This window comes from Mytilus galloprovincialis, chromosome 3, assembly GCF_965363235.1.
Source record: "Mytilus galloprovincialis chromosome 3, xbMytGall1.hap1.1, whole genome shotgun sequence".
Taxonomy (NCBI): domain Eukaryota; kingdom Metazoa; phylum Mollusca; class Bivalvia; order Mytilida; family Mytilidae; genus Mytilus; species Mytilus galloprovincialis.
This window is the reverse complement of record NC_134840.1, coordinates 86328268-86348677: the sequence shown is the minus strand read 5'-3', so window position 1 is coordinate 86348677 and position 20410 is coordinate 86328268. Positions and strand designations below refer to the sequence as shown.

At 31.9% G+C, this 20410-nt stretch overlaps 1 protein-coding gene across 1 annotated transcript; it reads left to right on the top strand.

The window, feature by feature from the left end:
* Positions 1–11: 11 nt before the first annotated feature.
* Positions 12–20410, top strand: LOC143069248 (uncharacterized). The gene is made up of 9 exons (XM_076243784.1): positions 12–171; positions 4480–4554; positions 5501–5560; positions 8916–9030; positions 9829–9926; positions 10692–10767; positions 11609–11764; positions 16162–16300; positions 18167–20410. The coding sequence occupies exons 1-9, from the start codon at positions 50–52 to the stop codon at positions 19108–19110; spliced, it is 1785 nt and encodes a 594-aa protein (XP_076099899.1). The 5' UTR covers positions 12–49; the 3' UTR covers positions 19111–20410.

Sequence of the window (20410 nt, the reverse complement as noted above, 5' to 3'; positions counted from 1 at the left end):
TCTTTCGTAAGGAAAAAAGAAGTTTGACAGGAACCAGACCAAAAAAGCGATGGCGTCAATGGAAAGTGGCGTGCTAGCTTTGCAAAATGAACTTGAAAAGGCAAAGGAAAACCTTAAAGATGTGGACGAAAATATAAAAAAATTAACAGGACGTGATCCATATGAACAAAGGTTTAAATATGAAATATATAACTCTTTATTGCCTCATCATAACTACCATTGATTTGTAAATAATTTGTATAGTCGATTATCGGATTAAATCCTTGTGTTCCCTGCCCCTGTACTTATACAGACATAGTTTATTTATTGGTGGGACTAGTTTTAAGAAAATTACAGCCCAAACCCAATTATATAATATGATTGGACTGCCATGTCAGTGTCATTCATAGCAGAGCAACACGTAGGTACGGAAAGTGATTTTTTTTAATCAACTGATCTAAGAAAACTTTACCTCATTTTAAAGGCATTGTGAAAACATTTTCAAAACAGTTTCACTTTTATCAATACACATAATAACAAAGAAGAAATAGCAAATTTTCAAAATGGTATTTTTTTACTATTCTGGAAAAACTGTTTCCTCTGTTTAAAAAATAATAAAATATATTTTTTTAATCATTTGGGTTATAGCTTTGTTTATTTTGCTTCTTTTACATCTTGTTAGTCAATTTCAATCCTCCATATTTAGTTTTTGGTCAAAATAGAAGCATAAAGCATGAAAATGTCAACCACTCTCATGAAATTCTATCGTCCAAAGTCACATAACATGACGATTTTTATATATTCCTTTTTTCAGAGCATCAGTTGGTATATTGAAAATGTAAAGTAAAACTTTATAAACATTTGAATGTAAAGAAACAAAATATAAATATGAATATTACCCTTTATATACAAATGTATAATATGTTTGTGTGTGTGTGTATAAAAAAAGAAGATGTGGTATGATTGCCAATGAGACAACTCTCCACAAGAGACCAAATGACACAGAAATTAACAACTATAGGTCACCGTACGGCCTTCAACAATGAGCAAAGCTCATACCGCATAGTCAGCTATAACAGGCCCCTAAATGACAAATGTAAAATAATTCAAACGAGAAAACTAACGGCCTAATTTATGTACAAAAAAATGAACAAAAACAAATATTTAACACATCAACAAACGAAAACCACCGAATTACAGGCTCTTGCCTTTGGACAGGCACATACATACAGAATGTGGTGGGGTTAAACATGTTTAGGATAATGGTACCCGAAAAAATTACCATTTGACGTCTGAAGTAAAGGACATACCCACCCTTTTAAGCAGCACTTGACCAGGTGTATTGTTCTTGACAGAACTTTATGACACTTAAATCATATATATTTATTTCAGCAATGTCTTGGGAAACAATAATTATAAGCAAAATTGCATTGTAAGTGCTCTCATGTGTACAATTTTTACCAGATTTTTGAAAATTTTTGGTTGTATATTGGTATGACGTCGTCGTCCGATGACATTTGGTTTTCACACTATAACTTTAGTATAAGTAAATAGAAATCTATGAAATTTAAACACATGGTTTATGACCATAAAAGGAAGGTTGGGATTGATTTTGGGAGTTTTGGTCCCAAAAGTTTAGGAATTAGGGGCCAAAAAGGGCCCAAATAAGCATTTTTCTTGGTTTTCGCAAAATAACTTTAGTATAAGCAAACAGAAATCTATGAAATTTTTAAATAAGGTTTATGACCAAAAAAGGAAGGTTGGGAATGATTTTGGGAGTTTTGGTCCTAACGGTTTAGGAATTAGGGGCCAAAAAAAGGCCCCAAATAAGCATTTTTCGTGGTTTTTGCACAATAACTTTAGTATACAGTCGATTCCACTTAATTGCATACCGCTTAATAGCATAATTCGGTTAATTGCATACTTTTCTCCTGCACAAAACCATTTCCCATTCATCTAATGTTAAATTGTACGGTTATATGCATAGCCCCACAAGTGGCATTTCGGTTAATTGCATAGAAAATAATTGCCAGCTAGATATGCTTAGTTAAAACTAACGAGATTTTTGACCGGAAACAGCAATTTGTAAGTATATTTTTCTTGAATGCATCATAATTTTTTATATTATTTCACATTTACTTATGTGTTATTTGAATAAAGTTTTAAAACAGTTTCTTTCGTGTTTATATGATTATAAAAAAGCCTCGATGTGTACACAGGTAAAGTTTCCCATATTCTATTTTAAGCCTCGAGGTCATAAAAATGTCAATCAGCTGATTGTTGTAAAAACACAATCATTCTATGATCTTCTATCTCAAAAGGTGTTAATTATTGATTGCATTTCAAAAATTGTTCATAGATTACATTTTGGGTGTATTTTTAAAACATTAACGCCTGCTAATTATCGATCATTATCCAATGTGCAATCTCGTAATTTGGCTAGGGGTGATCTACATTTATGTTAAATATTACAGGGCATTTATATATGGTTGAAGAATTTCATACATCAATCTTTCACTTTTAATATTTTTTGAAAAGAACATTAACTTAAATTATTATATTTTCTCACTTTCAACACTCGTGTCCAGCAAATAACCCGTGTAGAGCCCCATTACCTGCTGCTTTGCATATACGAAACTAACGAGGTTAAAGTAACAGTGTTACATCACTGTGCAATCAGTAAATACTGCATATTAAAGGCAGTTCATTACACATTTATTGTATCAAATGATTATAAACTGTGTAGCATTGTTCAACAGTTTGTTTTAATCAAAGCGTAACAATATAATTTGTACATCCGGGTCATAGAAACAAATCTATTTTTAGAACAATTTTATTTTCGTATCTCAGGTAAAGGAAAAGTCGGTACATTAATAAACTAAAACTAAATGTGTTCATAAACTTTATTGAAAGAATAAACAATGAAATAAAATGCATGACACTAGACAAATAACTTTTATTAGAATAAATAATCATTCATGTTGTAAGTGGATTATGGACGTTCATCTTTCTTCAGGATTTCCTTTGTACTGATCTGCACTATCGATGTTATTTGTCTCCGTATTTTGGCATTTCGGATATAAGCATACTCCGCTTTATTGCATAATTTCATCTGACAAATAGGCTATGCAAATAACCGGAATGTACTGTATAAGTAAATAGAAATCTATGAAATTTAAACACAAGGTTTATGACCACAAAAGGAAGGTTTGGATTGATTTTGGGAGTTTTGGTCATAACAGTTTAGGAATTTTGGGCCAAAAGGGTCCAAAATTAAACTTTGTTTGATTTCATCAAAAAATGATTGGGGTTCTTTGATATGCCAAATCTAACCGTGTATTTAGATTCTTAATTTTTGGTCCTGTTTTCAAATTGGTCTATATAGCTACATTAAGGTCCAAAGGGTCCAAAATTAAACTTAGCTTGATTTTAACAAAAATTGATTTCTTGGGGTTCTTTGATATGCTGAATCTAAACATGTACTTAGATTTTTGGTTATGGGCCCAGTTTTCAAGTTGGTCCAAATCGGGGTCCAACATTATTATATAAAGTATTGTGCAATAGCAATAAATTTTCAATTACACAGTATTGCGCAATAGCAAGAAATCTTCAATTGCACAGTATTGTGCAATAGCAAGAAATTTTCAATTGCACAATATTGCGCAATAGCAAGAAATCTTCAATTGCACAGTATTGTGCAATAGCAAGAAATATTCAATTGCACAGTATTGCGCAATAGCAAGAAATTTTCAATTGCACAGTTTTGCACAATAGCAAGAAATATTCAATTGCACAGTATTGTCCCGTTTTCAAATTGGTCTACATTAAGGTCCAAAGGGTCAAAAATTAAACTTTGTTTGATTTCAACAAAAATTGAATATATGGGGTTCTTCAATATGCTGAATCTAACCATGTATTTAGATTTTTAATATTTGGGCCTGGTTGTCAAATTGGTTGACATTGAGTTCTAAAGGGTCTAAAATTGAACATTATTTGATTTCATCAAAAATTGAATTCTTGGGGTTCTATGATATGCTGAATCTAACCATGTATTTAGATTTTGGATAGTGGACCATAATAGGTAAATGTCCAATTTAAAATTTTTTAGTTTTTAAGTTTAAGTTCTTAGACTACATTCATTCTGTGTCAGAAACCTATGTTGTGTCAACTATTTAATCACAATCTAAATTCAGAGCTATATCAAGCTTAAATGTTGTGTCCATACTTGCCCCAACTGTTCAGGGTTCGACCTCTGCTGTTGTATAAAGCTGCGCCCTGCGGAGCATCTGGTTGAAACTTGCAATGTATCACAGGTTTATATTAGCAATGCCTGTGACAAATTAGAAAAAAAAAGTGCTAATATTTTAAACAATGTTAATTTATGCCCCTTGGAAATATTGATTCTCTTTTAAAATTTACCCCTCTTCAATTCTTTTATATGCACAAATTGTCATAAGTTGACTCTTTTTGTTCTAATCTTGTATTGTTTTGATATTGCAGACAAGGAGGAAATAGACGATTGTCTCAGTCAGGGGATTTGAGGGGTCGAGGACGTCCATTCACACCTGGTGGCAGGTTAGTATTGTTATGTAGAAAAGGTTGAATGTTTTGTGGTTTTCTCAGAATGATTAATTTATAAAAGACTTTAATGAATAATATCAGTCAATTGGAAGAGTGATGATGCAAAATGAACATCAGATGTCTTTATTTTGTTGTTGTGGTTTTGGGTTGCTGTCTCAATGATCAAATGCATTTCCTTTCACTTTAATATATTAAAAATGCATAGCTCAAAGTGCAGTTTAAAATGTGGACAATTTATTTTGCCAAAAATGTGGACAATTTAACACCAAAGACAAACTTCAATGAACTATGAAACACAAAATATTTGGCAAAACAGATTACATAATTAACTCAGAGCATCAGATACAATGATACTAGATTACATAAATAACTCAGAGCATCAGATACAATGATACTAGATTACATAAATAACTCAGAGCATCAGATACAATGATACTAGATTACATAAATAACTCAGAGCATCAGATACAATGATACTAGATTACATAAATAACTCAAAGCATCAGATACAATGATACTAGATTACATAAATAACTCAGAGCATCAGATACAATGATACTAGTGATGCAAAAGCATACAGGCTTTATACATTTCACCCCAATATGTAAACATCAAATTATTCAGCAATTTATTTATCAAATTTTGAGAACAGGAAGCAAATGAAAATCAATTCCAATTTAATAGCTATGTTCTTAACATCAAGTTCATGTAAATTTTAAAGTGCAGGAAGCTACATACCAACATTAAATATTGTAGTAATGCATATTAAGTATAACAGAAATTACCAAAAATGTATGACAGTACAAGAGTATGACAACTATCAATACCAAAATATACCTCATGTGTCTTACTTTTAAAGTTAAACATAATTATAAATGCATGCCCATAATTACATGCTTGTCATATTTAAACTATTATATAGTTTTTTTAATGTTAATAGGAGATTTCCAGACAATGAAGGACAGGCAGCTCGTAGACTTGTTGGAGGAGCCTTCTCAAGGTATGAATTAGTATTAAATTACCAAAGTATCTGCAAATATATTCAGTGGCGGATCCAGAAATTTTCATAAGTGGGGGCCCACTGACTGACCTAAGAGGGGGCCCGCTCCAGTCATGCTTCAGTGATTCCCTATATAAGCAACCAAATTTTTTCCCAAAAAGGGGGGCCCGGGCCCCCCCACCCCACCCCCCCTAAATCCGCCTCTGATATTATTGATTTTGGTAAATTAATGCCAGAATATCTTTACACTTGGAAAGCCTGATTTATGGCATGTCTAGCATACGATAAACAGTTTATCATGGTTTTTTTTTCATCAGTTAACTAATATTGAAATCCGTAAAGCTCATTCCACTGCACTTAGTCGACGTCACAATAATGAAGACTTGCATTTGTAATATCTGCGATTATTCCGGGAACGTCACGCACAAACCTTCGGGACATTTACTTGTTACGTAACATCGCTACGGCGATACCAATTGTATATTTTGTAGCCATTATTAAATTACTATCTGAACCATCAAGTCTTGCTCCGATCTTCCAATGGCGACGAGGATTAAAAACAAAGAAGAAAGCAGTGTTTAGCAGCGTAAATAAATAGAAAATTTACTGGAACAAAGAATTGAAAGAAGATAGTGCTAAAACAAGGAATTAAAAAAAGATACTGATAAAATAGAGATTATGGACCGAGGAGAGCCCCAGCAGATAACGGTAATTACGGAAACTAGAAATTTATGATCACAACCGTTTATACAGTCGGATGATCAGATATCTACAGGAAAACATTGGGAAGAATGGATGGAAAGTATAGAGAGGGAATTTAGATATTTCAGGATAACAGAACCTGCAGATAAAAAGGATGCATTAATCATTTATGGAGGAAAAGATATATCAAGATTGGAAAGAAGCCTTAGAGATGAAGAAGGAGAAGATGAGTATAAAGTATTAAAGAACAAATTGAATAAATATTACTTGCCAAAGAAGAACAAACATCATGCCAGGTATTTATTTTTAAAAATGAAGCCATTTAGAGATGAATACACAGTAACATATGTAATGAGACTGAGAGAAAAGGCACATGAGTGTGAGTTTGAAGCTACATGCGATGAAAGAATATTGGAACATTGTATTCAAACCATAACCAATCAGGATTTGATAAAGAGGGCTATAAGCAAAGGATGGAATTTAGATAAATTTGTGGAAGAAGCAGGACAGATGGAAGACACATGTTTACAGATGAAGGATATGAAAGGAGATACCAGAGACATCGGTACGTGTTCAGCAAATAAAATTCAAAGTAACAGGTCAAGCTATAGGGCACATGATTTTGAAGAAGATTGTGGTTATTGTGGATTTGATCATGGTGAGGGGAAAAAATGTCCTGCATATGGCAAACAATGTAGAAATTGTGAAAAATATAATCAATTTGCATCAGTATGCAGAGCGGAAAAGAAAAAACAACAGTACAGAGCTGGCAATTTTAGACAAGGAGGAAGAAGTGTGAAGAAAACAACGGAAGACAAAATTGAGACAGATTCGAATACAGATATATCAGATTATGATGAAGATGAAGATTATTTTGGAGAAACGATCAAACATATAATGAAAATACGAAAGGTAAAGACCATACAAGGCATAAGAGACATGGAAAAAACAGTGATGGTAAGAATAGACGACGTAGATGTGAAGGTGGAACCCGATAGTGGAGCTGATGTAAATGTAATGGATGAAAATCAATTTGTAAAATTTCAGAGTAAAACATACGGCAATCCAGTATTAGAAAAGAGTAAAATCAAGTTGAGCATACTGCAAAATTCATTACCAATCAAGGGAGAATTTAAAACTATCATAAGAAACAAAACATGTGGTACAGAGACAAAATTTGTTGTTGTAAAAGGAAAAATCAATTCTCCACCATTAATTAGTAAATCCACTCTGATTGAGCTAGGGATGATACAGATTAGAACTGATGGTTCTTTTGTAAAGAAAAAACAGTTGAGAATACCAGACAATAGACCACCTTTTAACTCTAAGAAACTTGCTATTGATAAGGGATTAAAACACTACCAAGTCACACCAGGACGCCAAATAGCAAATAAAGAAGTGAACTTATTTAGAAAACCCATCAACAAAACACAGCAAATAACAAAGTTAAAAAAGAAAAACACTAAAACAGCTAAGCAGGAGATTAATAGAAGATATCACTCAAACTTATATGAGGAGATAAATGAAAGAGACAGACAATGCAAGGAGAAAATCAAAGGGTATGCTGAAAACAGAAACAGGAAGATGAAGAAAATGGGCCCCCCGCAAGACATGCGCGGGAGGGGGCAGGGGACATACAAAATTATGGGCCCCCCGCAAGACAGGCGCGGGAGGGGGCGGATAAAGAGAACTTTGGAAAACAGAGACAAAAGTCAGGAAACCAGGACTGAAACATAAAGCAGAAGAACCAGGAGACCGATGCAATTTAGTGAACATTATAGAGACTATTTTAATTTATAATACAAATTGAGAAAGTGAACATCTATATTTTATCTTTATTACAAAAACATTAGTGAACAATACAGAGACTGTGATAATTTACTTAATGTAATCAAACTTTATTTTACACATTTTCTTTTACATTTATAAAGTCATTTTCTAATTCAAAGTTAAGGAGGAATGTAATATCTGCGATTATTCCGGGAACGTCACGCACAAACCTTCGGGACATTTACTTGTTACGTAACGTCGCTACGGCGATACCAATTGTATATTTTGTAGCCATTATTAAATTACTATCTGAACCATCAAGTCTTGCTCCGATCTTTCAGCATTCATATTTTCAATCGTGATTTTCTTCCATAAATTTTTTGCAAAATCATTATTTTCTCCTCACATTTTTGCTAATGGTCAAGGATCCTCAATAAAAATGTATGTATAAATTTCTGAATTTACAGTAAGTAATCTGACCATTTCCTTTCTTAAGTTGTTAAGCACCTCCAACCATTTTTTAAAAGCTTCCTTTTTCCCCATATCATTGTTTTGTGGAAACATTTCTTTATATTATACAGATAAGAGGTTTATACCTTGGTAATAAGAAACTTATATTTTAAACTGAGACTACATCAATGGCATATATATATATTCAAAGAAAAGAAATGACTTAAAGAAAGATGGAGCTTATGGGGGAGTTGATAAAAAAAAATAGTCAAAGAATGGCAGATAGCATCTGACATTTATGGTTAAAAAAAGACCAAACAACAGTTGATATAACATTACACAGAATTTATAATAAAGATTGAGCAACATGAATTGAAGAAAATCCTGCAAGTGCAACAGAAAAAAAATCTTTTACAACATGTGTATTTTCTAGGCTTGGTATCAGTCCCAGGGCTGCTGGAAGAGGACGAGGAAGAGGAATCGGAAGAGGAATTGGAAGAGGAAGGAGGACTGCTGATAGTGATGAAGAAGAGGAACTTCCCAATAGAGTAAGATATTACATACACCAAATGGAAAACAAATAAACAGTTCTCGATTACTGAATTATTAATTAATAATCCCTTTAAATGAATTATAGTAAGGCTGAGAAACCCATGCAAATAATTTTTAATAGGATAGGTGATTCACTGCCAGAAAATGTGAAATAATGAAATTAGCGAAATTTCAACTGAAATTCGAATAATGCTTAGGGATTACTAAAGATTACCAGAAAGGCAATACATAAATTTATATTTATTTTAATTGGAAATAAAATTGGTCCTTTTATAAAGTGTTTGCTACACTTTTTTTCTATTTTGAATTACAATTTAATAAACAAACTGTAAGAAATTGGTTTTTTAAGTGATTTACTGTCAAACATGGTATTAAGCTGTTTGTAGACCATCGGCTGAAATACATTTATGCATGTCCCTATTTAGACATTATTCATGGTAATAATATTGTAAGAAATCAAATTAATTCTCAGTGTTTCCATGTTTGGCTTAATTGTTTATGTTATTAATTTACAGATCCTGTGTTAAAGGTTAGCTTTCAAGGATTTGACAACACTCTGTTTTACTACCTGTTCTGGAAATTATTTCATCAGCCAATGAAATTTTAGCTTTCATATTTTTGAAGGTTTCAATTAATCCAACAAATACAGAGGATCTTGCACATAAGATCTTTAAAACAGACAGTAGACTAGAGTGTTTTCAGATCCTTGAAAGCAAAGTTTGAATACAAGAACTGTATTTTAATCAGATCGTTATTAAAATGGTTTTATTTTATTTAAATGGTTTTATTTATAGCCCACTATCCAGTCTTCTGTTGTACTGACCCCTAAAGAACCCAAATCAAGACAGGCTAGTTTAGATGAGCAGAAACCAGACAAAAAAAGCACAGCAAGGTAAGTAGGTTTATTGTGAATGGAGCCTTTTAATTTTTTCCTGCCTCAACAAAAGTGGAAGCAGTAACTGGTCATCTCCCTTCATTTGTGTCTGTCCGAAAACAGATTTTCTTCAAAATTTACTTGTCTTTTATGAAAGGAAATGATTCAATAAATGGTGTGAAGCTTTTTAATGTTGAATTGTAGTGAGTAAGCAATGTTTACATCTGTCATTTAGCATTTCTTGTTTGCAAATAGTTTGAAACTTTACAATCATTGTACAGGTACATTTTTTAAATTTCTTGGCTAACTCCATTAAGTGTGGTCTTAGCAATGTCAGATTTAAAGATTGTAGTGACGTAATGATTTACATCACCTCTTAACAAGTTTACTGGTAATGTGTCGGTCTTGTAATTTCTTTTCTTGGTATATCAAAACAAACCAAAATGAAAACCACAGTGAACTAGAGCAATTGTTGGAAATCTAGGAAGAAATGTTATTGGCAAATTGTACATTTTCCCTTTGATCTTACTGTCTTATTTTTTCAAGATCATGGAAAGGACTTGATACTCAGAAATATAAGGCAATGAGGTCATGTATCAGTGTAGCAATGTCGCATGTAAATGTCCACCCTCGTCAATTTATCTGTCATACAACCCAGCAACTATCAAAAAGTTTTGTAGGCATAACAATAGTTTTACTAACTATTTCATTTGATTTTATATTTCCAATGGGAAATAAACATACAGTAAAGACAAATCTTACATTTAGTTTTAATGATTTCAGAAATAGAAGAATGTTTGGATTACTGCTAGGAACTCTGCAGAAGTTTAAAGATGAGGCAAAAGAATCAAAGGATAAGGTACTGTGTGATGGCCCTTTTTAATTAATTGTCATCTCTGTGTTTTGGAGACGGAGCTAAAACCAAGGCAGTTTGTATGGAACTTTTATGATACGCCTGCTTTGGAGTAGACTGGTTTATCCCTGTCTGTCTGTCACTTGAAAAAATTTTGTACCATTTTTCTAAGGAACTACAAATCAAAGCTTCCTAAAATTTGGGAGCAAGCTTGGTGTGAATATAGGTTAAATATTAATTATTGTATGATGTTTATTCATGTTGTTCGCACATCAACATCCAATTCACCTGATACTTTATATATACATGTATTTTTACACAAAGTCATGTATGAAATTTTGTCACACTTATTCTCAGGTTTCGATAACTGAAATTTAGTATAAAACATTGTGTGAGCATTCAATACTGTGTGATAATTTATCAAGTCCATTCCTTATCGACTTCCTGTTTAACCAATAATTAAAGCTGGATTATCGCTCACAATTCCAACTGTTTTGGCCAGTTTGTTATATCTTAATTGCACATGATCTAATTCTTTCAATGGAAGTTGTAAAAATAGAAATTACTTGATGCAAAAGACTTGAGGACCAGGTTAACTAATGGGTGACCATTGCCGTCACAATGTAGGCAGATAAATTAAGCTAATCACCACAGCACTTAATGTATGGGTATAAATTCTGACTTTTGCTGAAGTGGTAAGGTGTACTTGATAGTGATGAACTTTGCCAGAAACTTTATAATTATATTTTGGTGTTTTGTTGAGAATCTCTATTTCTTTGCTGCAAGTTTTGTTAAATGCATTATATTGTTTAAAAGAAATTAATTATATATCACTTATAATAAACAGGAAGATCAGAGAAAGCAGATAGAAAACAAATTAGAAGAAAAAGCTAATGAAGAAAAGGAAGAAATTGTTAAAGAAAAACGCCAGCTTTTCGAAGAGAGGAGACAAACCCAAGTCAAATTACGTAAAATTGAGCAGAAAATTGAAATTGTAGAAACAGTGAGTATAATGAGTTTGACATTAACAATAATAATTCCATTGCTCTAGAAATACCTAATAATTTGAAATTATATCTTTAATGTAAAATACTAGTACAAAATTCTTGAAACATATTTATAAAAGGGAAAATCAATGTTTCAATTCCAGAGGAGGCTCAAATATTACATGAGAAAAAAATAAGCAAAATTGTGTTATTGGATTTTATCAATTTATTGTAATGAATTTCATATTTACAAAAATTAATTGAAGATTTGATCAAATAAGTATCTCTTGCAAAGTGAGTTATTCTCGAATTGAGGACCAGAAATTCTGACTGAATTTCGAAAAAAACAATATATAGATATTGTGACAGTGGCTGAATTTTGTGTACAGACTCTTCGTAGCAGAGCTGGCTTTCAGGTTCAGAGGTTTGTACATGCAGATCCTCTGTAGAGGTTTCAGTGCACATAGCCTAATCTATTTCTTCTTTTTATGCCCACCTAGGGGCATTATGTTTTGTGAACTGTGTGTTTTTTCTTCCATCTGTCTGTCAGTCCGTCTGTCCTGCTTCAGGTAAAAGTGTTTGGTCACAGTAGTTTTTGATGAAGTTGAAGTTTAATCAACTTGAAACTTAATACACATGTTCCCAATGATATGATCTTTCTGCTTTTAATGCAACATAAGAGTTTTGATCCCATTTTCAGGGTACAAGGAACAAAGAAAATGAAAGTACGAGTGTGACACCCCTGGACACATACTTGTTTTCAACTGTTTAACTGAAAAGCAGAAATTTGACCTTATACATGATAAATACATCTGCCTTAATATTTAATAGAACCCAACCATTTTACAATTTTCACTAGGTCATTCAAGACAGTGATACTGTATAAAAGTTATAGTTCCATGTTTAAACTTTTTTAATACTGTATTTTAACTTAAAACATTCAGGGAACTACCGTAGATACTCGCCTAAAAGTCGATCCGACTATAAGTCGGATGCCCTTTTCAGCTCCAAATTCTGAGGATTTAGTCTTGACCCTCGTATAAGTCGGACAAAATTTTGACATTTTTTTGGCAGCTGACAGTTACTGAACGCCGGTAAAACCAATGCAAAAATATTCATTTTCTGCATGAATGTTTGTTTGGTTTGAATTTAGTTGATGTTGATTATGATAATTTATATAGCTGTTAATAATAAAGATGTATTTATTCCTGTTGTTTTGTTCACTGTTTGATTACAGATTAGCCATGTGTTGTTTACGTAATGCATCAATGATTTTGTAGGGTATGACTAACAACCTATTGTTTGAGAAAAGCGAACATAAACCAATATGAACCTGAAAAAATTTAAAGTCAATCAATATTTTTCACAGCACACATAACTCAGTGTTAAAAGAACATGTACACTTCATAATTCTTATTATATTGTGATGATAAAGGATTAAGAAAATAAGTGAAGCTAATCAACTTTATATTAATATAACTTCCAACTCATTAGTGTCATCTGTTCACCTATCACTGATATTTTTCACACCTTTAGTGAATACAACTCTTTGTCTCTTAATTAGGGGTTATCAATGGATTATATTGGCTTGCCAATCAATTTTGTAATCTTTGTGTTTACCTGAGACATTTTAATGAATAATATTTTGATCTTGGGAATGAATCTTAAAATTATTATGCCCCACCTACGATAGTAGAGGGGCATTATGTTTTCTGGTCTGTGCGTCTGTGCGTCCGTTCGTCCGTTCGTTCGTCCGTTCGTTCGTCCGTCTGTCCCGCTTCAGGTTAAAGTTTTTGGTCGAGGTAGTTTTTGATGAAGTTGAAGTTCAATCGACTTCAAACTTGGTACACATGTTCCCTATGATATGATCTTTCTAATTTTAATGCCAAATTAGAGATTTCACCCCAATTTCACGGTCCACTGAACATAGAAAATGAAAGTGCATGTTTCAGGTTAAAGTTTTTCAGGTTAAAGTTTTTGGTCAAGGTAGTTTTTGATGAAGTTGAAGTCCAATCAACTTGAAACTTAGTACACATGTTCCTTATGATATGATCTTTCTAATTTTAAAGCCAAATTAAACTTTTGACCCCAATTTCACGGTCCACTGAACATAGAAAATGAAAGTGCATGTTTCAGGTTAAAGTTTTTCAGGTTAAAGTTTTTGGTCAAGGTAGTTTTTGATGAAGTTGAAGTCCAATCAACTTGAAACTTAGTACACATGTTCCTTATGATATGATCTTTCTAATTTTAAAGCCAAATTAAACTTTTGACCCCAATTTCACGGTCCACTGAACATAGAAAATGAAAGTGCATGTTTCAGGTTAAAGTTTTTCAGGTTAAAGTTTTTGGTCAAGGTAGTTTTTGATGAAGTTGAAGTCCAATCAACTTGAAACTTAGTACACATGTTCCTTATGATATGATCTTTCTAATTTTAAGCCAAATTAAACTTTTGACCCCAATTTCAGGGTCCACTGAACATAGAAAATGAAAGTGCATGTTTCAGGTTAAAGTTTTAATGCAAGAATGCAGATAATAAATATGATTTTTCATTCCAAGGAACAAATTTATACAATTTTAACTTACAAATATTGATATTTTAAAAGCGTGAATTATATGTTTGCTTTTGTAAACGTTTTCAAATAAGCATTTTAAGGGGAGGTAACTCTAAAGTATTTTCTATTTTTCAATGAATCTTTCTCATATTATGCTTTTTTGCTAACCCGAATAATTCAGTCACTATATTTTCGGCTTATCTACGATTACTAAATTAACGTTTTGGCAAAGTATGAACAAATTCTACCATTTTTAATTGTATACACCCCTACAACATTAAATCAAATATTTACATTATTTTTTTCAGAGAAAAGTTAATATTTGTAGAAATGTACATACCTGTAAACTTTATCCCCATTCTTCAAAATATTTGACGATCTATAGGAAAATCCGTCGTAGATTATGCATTTTTTTCCTCTGTTCGTTTCTGTATGTACTAGGTCCATTTTTATGTGTGATCAAATGTTGAGTGTGATTACCTTTTTATGTCTACGGATAAGGTGAACACTTTTAAAACAAATAATTTTCATTGGGTTTCTCAATGAAGTTTAACTAATCCCTACCAGAGTCAACTAGTTATATCTAGTATATTGTAGATATAAGATAGATCAGAACCTTTTCTTTATTAAAAAAAAAAATAATAATAATTTATCTTATATATGATATTCAAATATTTAAATATTTATAATTTACAATTTACCAGGTAAATTTGCGGAAAAGTAATAAATACAAATTGCGGAAACGTATACTTTAAATTTGCGGAAATGTAGTATTGGGATTTTGAAAAATTAGCAGAAATGCAATACGCCCAAATGTAATCTATGAACAATTGTTAAAATCCAATCAATTTTTAACACCCTTTGAGATAGAATGGTCAGTGTTTTTACAACAATATCTGTTTGACATGTTTATGACTTTGAGGCTTAAAATAGAACATGAGAAACTTTACCTGTGCAGACATCAAGGTTTATTTTTAAATCAAATTCATAATATAAACACGAAAGAAACTGTTTTAAAACTTTATTTAGATAACAAAAAAGTAAATATGAAATAATAACGAAAATAACAATGCATTCAAGAAAATTATACTTACCAAATTGCCATTTCCGGTCAGAAATCTCGTCAGTTTTAACTAAGCATATCTAGACGGCAATAATTTTCTATGCAATAAACCGAAAGGCCACTTGTAGAGCTATGCATATAACCGGACAATTTAACATTACATGAATGGGAAATGGTTTTGTGCAGGAGAAAACTATGCAATTAACCGAATTATGCTATTAAGCGGTATGCAATTAAGTGGAATCGACTGTAATCATAAATTTGGCCTTTTTCAAAAACTTACAGTATTTCGTATAATATTTGTATTTGCCTTGAAATTTTGTTGCAATAATTTGATTTTTATGCCCCACCTACGATAGTAGATGGGCATTATGTTTTCTGGTCTGTGCGTCCGTCTGTTCATTTGTCTGTCTGTCCCGCTTCAAGTTTAAGTTTTTGGTCAAGGTAGTTTTTGATGAAGTTGAAGTCCAATCAACTTGAAACTAAGTATACATGTTCCCTATGATATGATCTTCCTAATTTTAATGCCAAATTAGAGTTTTTACCCCAATTTCACGGTTCATTGAACACAAAAAATGAGAGTGCAAGTTTCAGGTTAAAGTTTTTGGTTAAGGTAGTTTTTGATGAAATTGAAGTCCAATCAACTACAAACTTAGTATACATATTACCTATGATATGATCTTTTTAATGTAATGCCAAACTAGACTTTTTATCCCAATTTCATGGTTCACTAAACATAGAAAATGATAGTGCGAGTGGGGCATCCGTGTACTATGGACACATTCTTGTTTTATTTCAGAGTCAAGAATGTCAAGCTGAGAGATTGAAGCTAGCTAATTTTATACGAACCAAAGCAAAACCACCCATTTTCTATCTGCCTAAAATGATGAATGAAAGTCTAGAAAATAAAAAGAAAGAAACAGCTACAGCCATAAATGGTTTGTATTTGTTGGATGTAAAATTTGGTTTCAGAAACATATTTAAAATTTTATGATGTTGTTTAATACTGTAAATTCAGAAATTTTTGTGTGCAATTATTATTGAGATTTTTGCACAATCAACACAAACGTGAATTTTAGTAGCCGTTTTCAGGAAATTCTCATAGAAATAATGCTTTCATAATATACAATTCAAGTTTTTGTTTTTGCTTCTCTTATTTCTTTGGTTTTACAATATAAAACCATCACCAAACTTTCTGACGTTAAGTGATAAATATTCCATCAAATTCATGATCTACCAGTATTGCTGTTATATTTTAAGATAAACATGATTCAAGTGAAGTAAGGTGAAACAGACTCAAATGATAAATATTTGAAATCAACTAGTATCTCTTAAAGTTTTCTAAATCATTTTCGAATATTGATAAAAAAAAAAAAAGTGTCTAAATATATCTTTTTGGCCAACTGCTTATATTTAAAAGTGTTTGGTTCAGTTACTGTAGGTAATTATGTTATTGGCACATCAACTTGAAACTTAGTAATCATGTTTATGCAAAAAGTAGTGTTTCAGTGGAGGGTTCAGGGGGGTGGGGGGTGGGTTCCGGGTTTGAAACCCCCCCATTTTTTGGACGATCAATGCATTTGAATGGGAGCATATAGTTGGAACCCCCCTTTACTCTGGGTTGGGAACACCCCCCCCCCCCCCTTTTTAAAATGGCTGGATCCGCCACTGTGTTTAGCCTCTGATTTCACATTTCCCTGAACATTGATATATAGTGCAAGTGGAGCAATGGTGTCATATTGACAAAGATTATTCTTTCATATGTTAGCATGTTTATATATTTTTTTATTACAATAGAATTATGTTAGTAAAGTAATACTGTAAACCAAACAATATTGAAAACTCAGATCTATTTCAATAATAATACACCAACAGATTTTGAAAATTGGGGGAAAATAAATAACCACGAAATTGTCAATTGTCAAAATAAGTACCGTACTGTAAATTCAGAAATTATTTTGTGCATTTATTATTGCGATTTTGTTATTTCTGACTAAAATGCAATTTTAATTTTTGCGATATTGAGAACATTCCTGTTTAATTCATGTAAACATTTAAAATTCAAGTTTAAATTACTGCGATTATAACCCTGTCACATTTAGCAATAATAATAATTTCAGAATTTACCGTACTGTTTAATCAAACATTAGTACATGCATTTATTATAGCTGACAATGTTTGCCGGTAAAAATTTGAGATCTAATTAATTCAATTGCACCAGTTTTGTATTAAAACTACTACTGATGATATGAATGTAAAATTTTTTTTTATTATTATTGGGAACCTTAAGGATGTTCGCTACTCTATTAAAAAATAACAAGCTTTTTAAAAGACTATAATAAATTGATAGTATATAAATAAAGTAACTGAAAAAGTTTTAAAAAATGAAGGGTCTGTGTTTTCGTTTTCGAGATATAAGCCATTGAAAATTTAGCGGGAAATAATTCTCTCTAGATTATTCATATATTTAACATATTTAACATTAGCACCTTATTCGTTCAAAAACTATGAAAAAATAACAAGAATGTTATAAAATTTTGAAATATGGCTTTTTAAACTTTATGTAATAAAATTATGAAAAGAAAAGAAGGGGTTAGTGGGCAATTTTTTTTAATTACAATACATGGATAAAACCAGAGGATTCCGAAAATCTGGCAAAAAATAAAAAAAATGGAGGAGCAAACATCCTTAAATGGTCCAATTTTGTGTATTAAAAAAACCATCACAATAATTTTTGAATTTACAGTATAAGCCATGATATTGACCTACAGTTTTTTTATTAATTGCACTTTCTTTAATTTCAGAAATGATAACCCAGAAACAGAAGCAGCTTGAAGAAGAGATAGAAGACTTAATGGCAGGAGGTCATGACCATGATCATCCAGAGGAAGAAGAGGGACCAACTGGGGAGGGAGCAGGGGAAGGGGAAGGTGATGGGGATAAAATCAAAGAGGGACAACCAGACAAGGAAAACCGTGTTTCCAGACATTATAGGTCTAAAGCAGATGAAATTGCAGAACAGGAAGAAATTCCAAGTAGAAAACGTAGAAAATCTAGTGGTGATAGGGGGGAAAGGCGTAAATCAGGTGAAGACAAGGACCGCAAACATAGGAAATCCGATGAACATCATAAAGATGTTTATAAAAGTGAATCAGATAAAACAAGTGACAATAAACGTAGAAAATCTGAGCACAGTGGGGATCGAGCAGAAGATAGGCATCGGAGATTGAGTCATGGGGAGGGGGATAGGAAGGGGAATCGTGAAGGAGATAGAGAAAGAAGCCGTGGGGAAGGCGAGAGAAGAAAAAGTCATAGTGAAAGAGATAAGAGAGAGGGTGAAAGAGATAAGAGAGATGGTGAAAAAGATAAAAGAGACAGTGAAAAAGATAAAAGAGATGGTGAAAAAGATAGGAGAGAAAGTCACCATGGTGATAGTGACAGACGCAGAAGTCATGGTGATGATGGACACAGAGAAGATAGAAGAAGCCACGGGGAAGGGGGTCATGAACATGATAAAGAAGGAAAGAAGAAAGATCACAGAACCCGAGAACCAGCAAAACGGACAGAAAAGAAGGAGGATGGCGTAAAAGTGTCGATAGACTATGATGAGCAAGAGGGGGAGGGAGAAGTGAATGAAGAATCAAATTTACCCGTGGAGGTACCAGAAATAAAACCTGTAATTCTGGACTTCAGTAATATGGCAGACATTCCAATGCCAGATGATGTGCAACTACCAAAAACAACATGATGAATTCAACAGTTTAAAAAATCTAAGTCTTTGGAAAGTGTGAATTTATATTTTTTTAGAGATGCACAATTACACATTTTGGGGCTTACCTGGGTCTTTCTAAAACTTAAAACCAATCAATTACAAGTTTTTAACTTTTCCTAAAATATCTGCAATGACTTGAAGTTGGACCTGACCTGGTCTTAATCATCTGATTTAAGAATTACACTGATTTCCCCAAAACTGAACTAAGACAGAAAGTGTCATCATAAATCAGAGTGCAAAAAAGGATAGTCGGGGTTCTCATTTGCAATTCGGCCGCATATAGCCCTTGTTAGCATTTTATAGCAATTAATAGTTGTATTATAGTTTAATGTTTCTTTCTTTGTCTTAAAATATTCCCTAAATATGTTTAATTCTGAACATTAAATAGTTATAAGAATAAAAGAGCATTTTCTCGATTCACACTTTCCAATGACTGCATTTTCATATTTTCAGGAAATACTTCAGCTTGTAGTTGGTGATAGTGTCAGTTGAATCTAGTGGAATTTATTTTTCCTTTAAGATTTGGCCTATTATTTTAAAAACATTGATTATATTCTAACTTTTAAATATTGACCAATTTTAAAATTTGAATATAAAGAGATAAAAAGACAGTTAATGTCTAAGAGTTTAATAAAAAAAAATATATTTTATTAATTAAAAAAAATTCACAACACTTGAAAATAATGGATTTAATTTCTGTATTTAATATTGAAAAGTGGTGTGTTTGGGAAACAAGTGATAAAGGTCATTTAACAGGTCATAAAGGGTAAGTATCATAATAGACTTTTATCAGTTGTTTTCTTTCACAAAATTTTTTTATACATAAAAATGCATTTTTGAAATCAAAAATGTAAAGTGTCTTTGAATCATGCATTTAGTACTTGGTCATTTTATTGAATAATGTGTTTGGAATGTGAAGACAAGATATATCCATGATTTTAATATTTGTTTTTTTAAATGAAATTGGTATATATTTCATATTTAATATATTCAATTTAAAGATGGCAAGTAGTTTAATAACACCTTGCTACTTTATTTCAGTACTTCACTTAATTTCTATGTCAAATCATTGTGTTTTCTTAACAGTATATAAAAAACTTCATGATCATATTTAGCAACTATACATATTAAACAGATCTAAATGTATACTTCTATGTTTAAATGTTCAAGTTATTTGTAATTAATTATGAATTGAAAAATCAAATACTGTAAGTTGTTTGTTTGTCTTATAAAATGTTAATATTCATAATTTTATAAATGACATTTTTAAACCTTA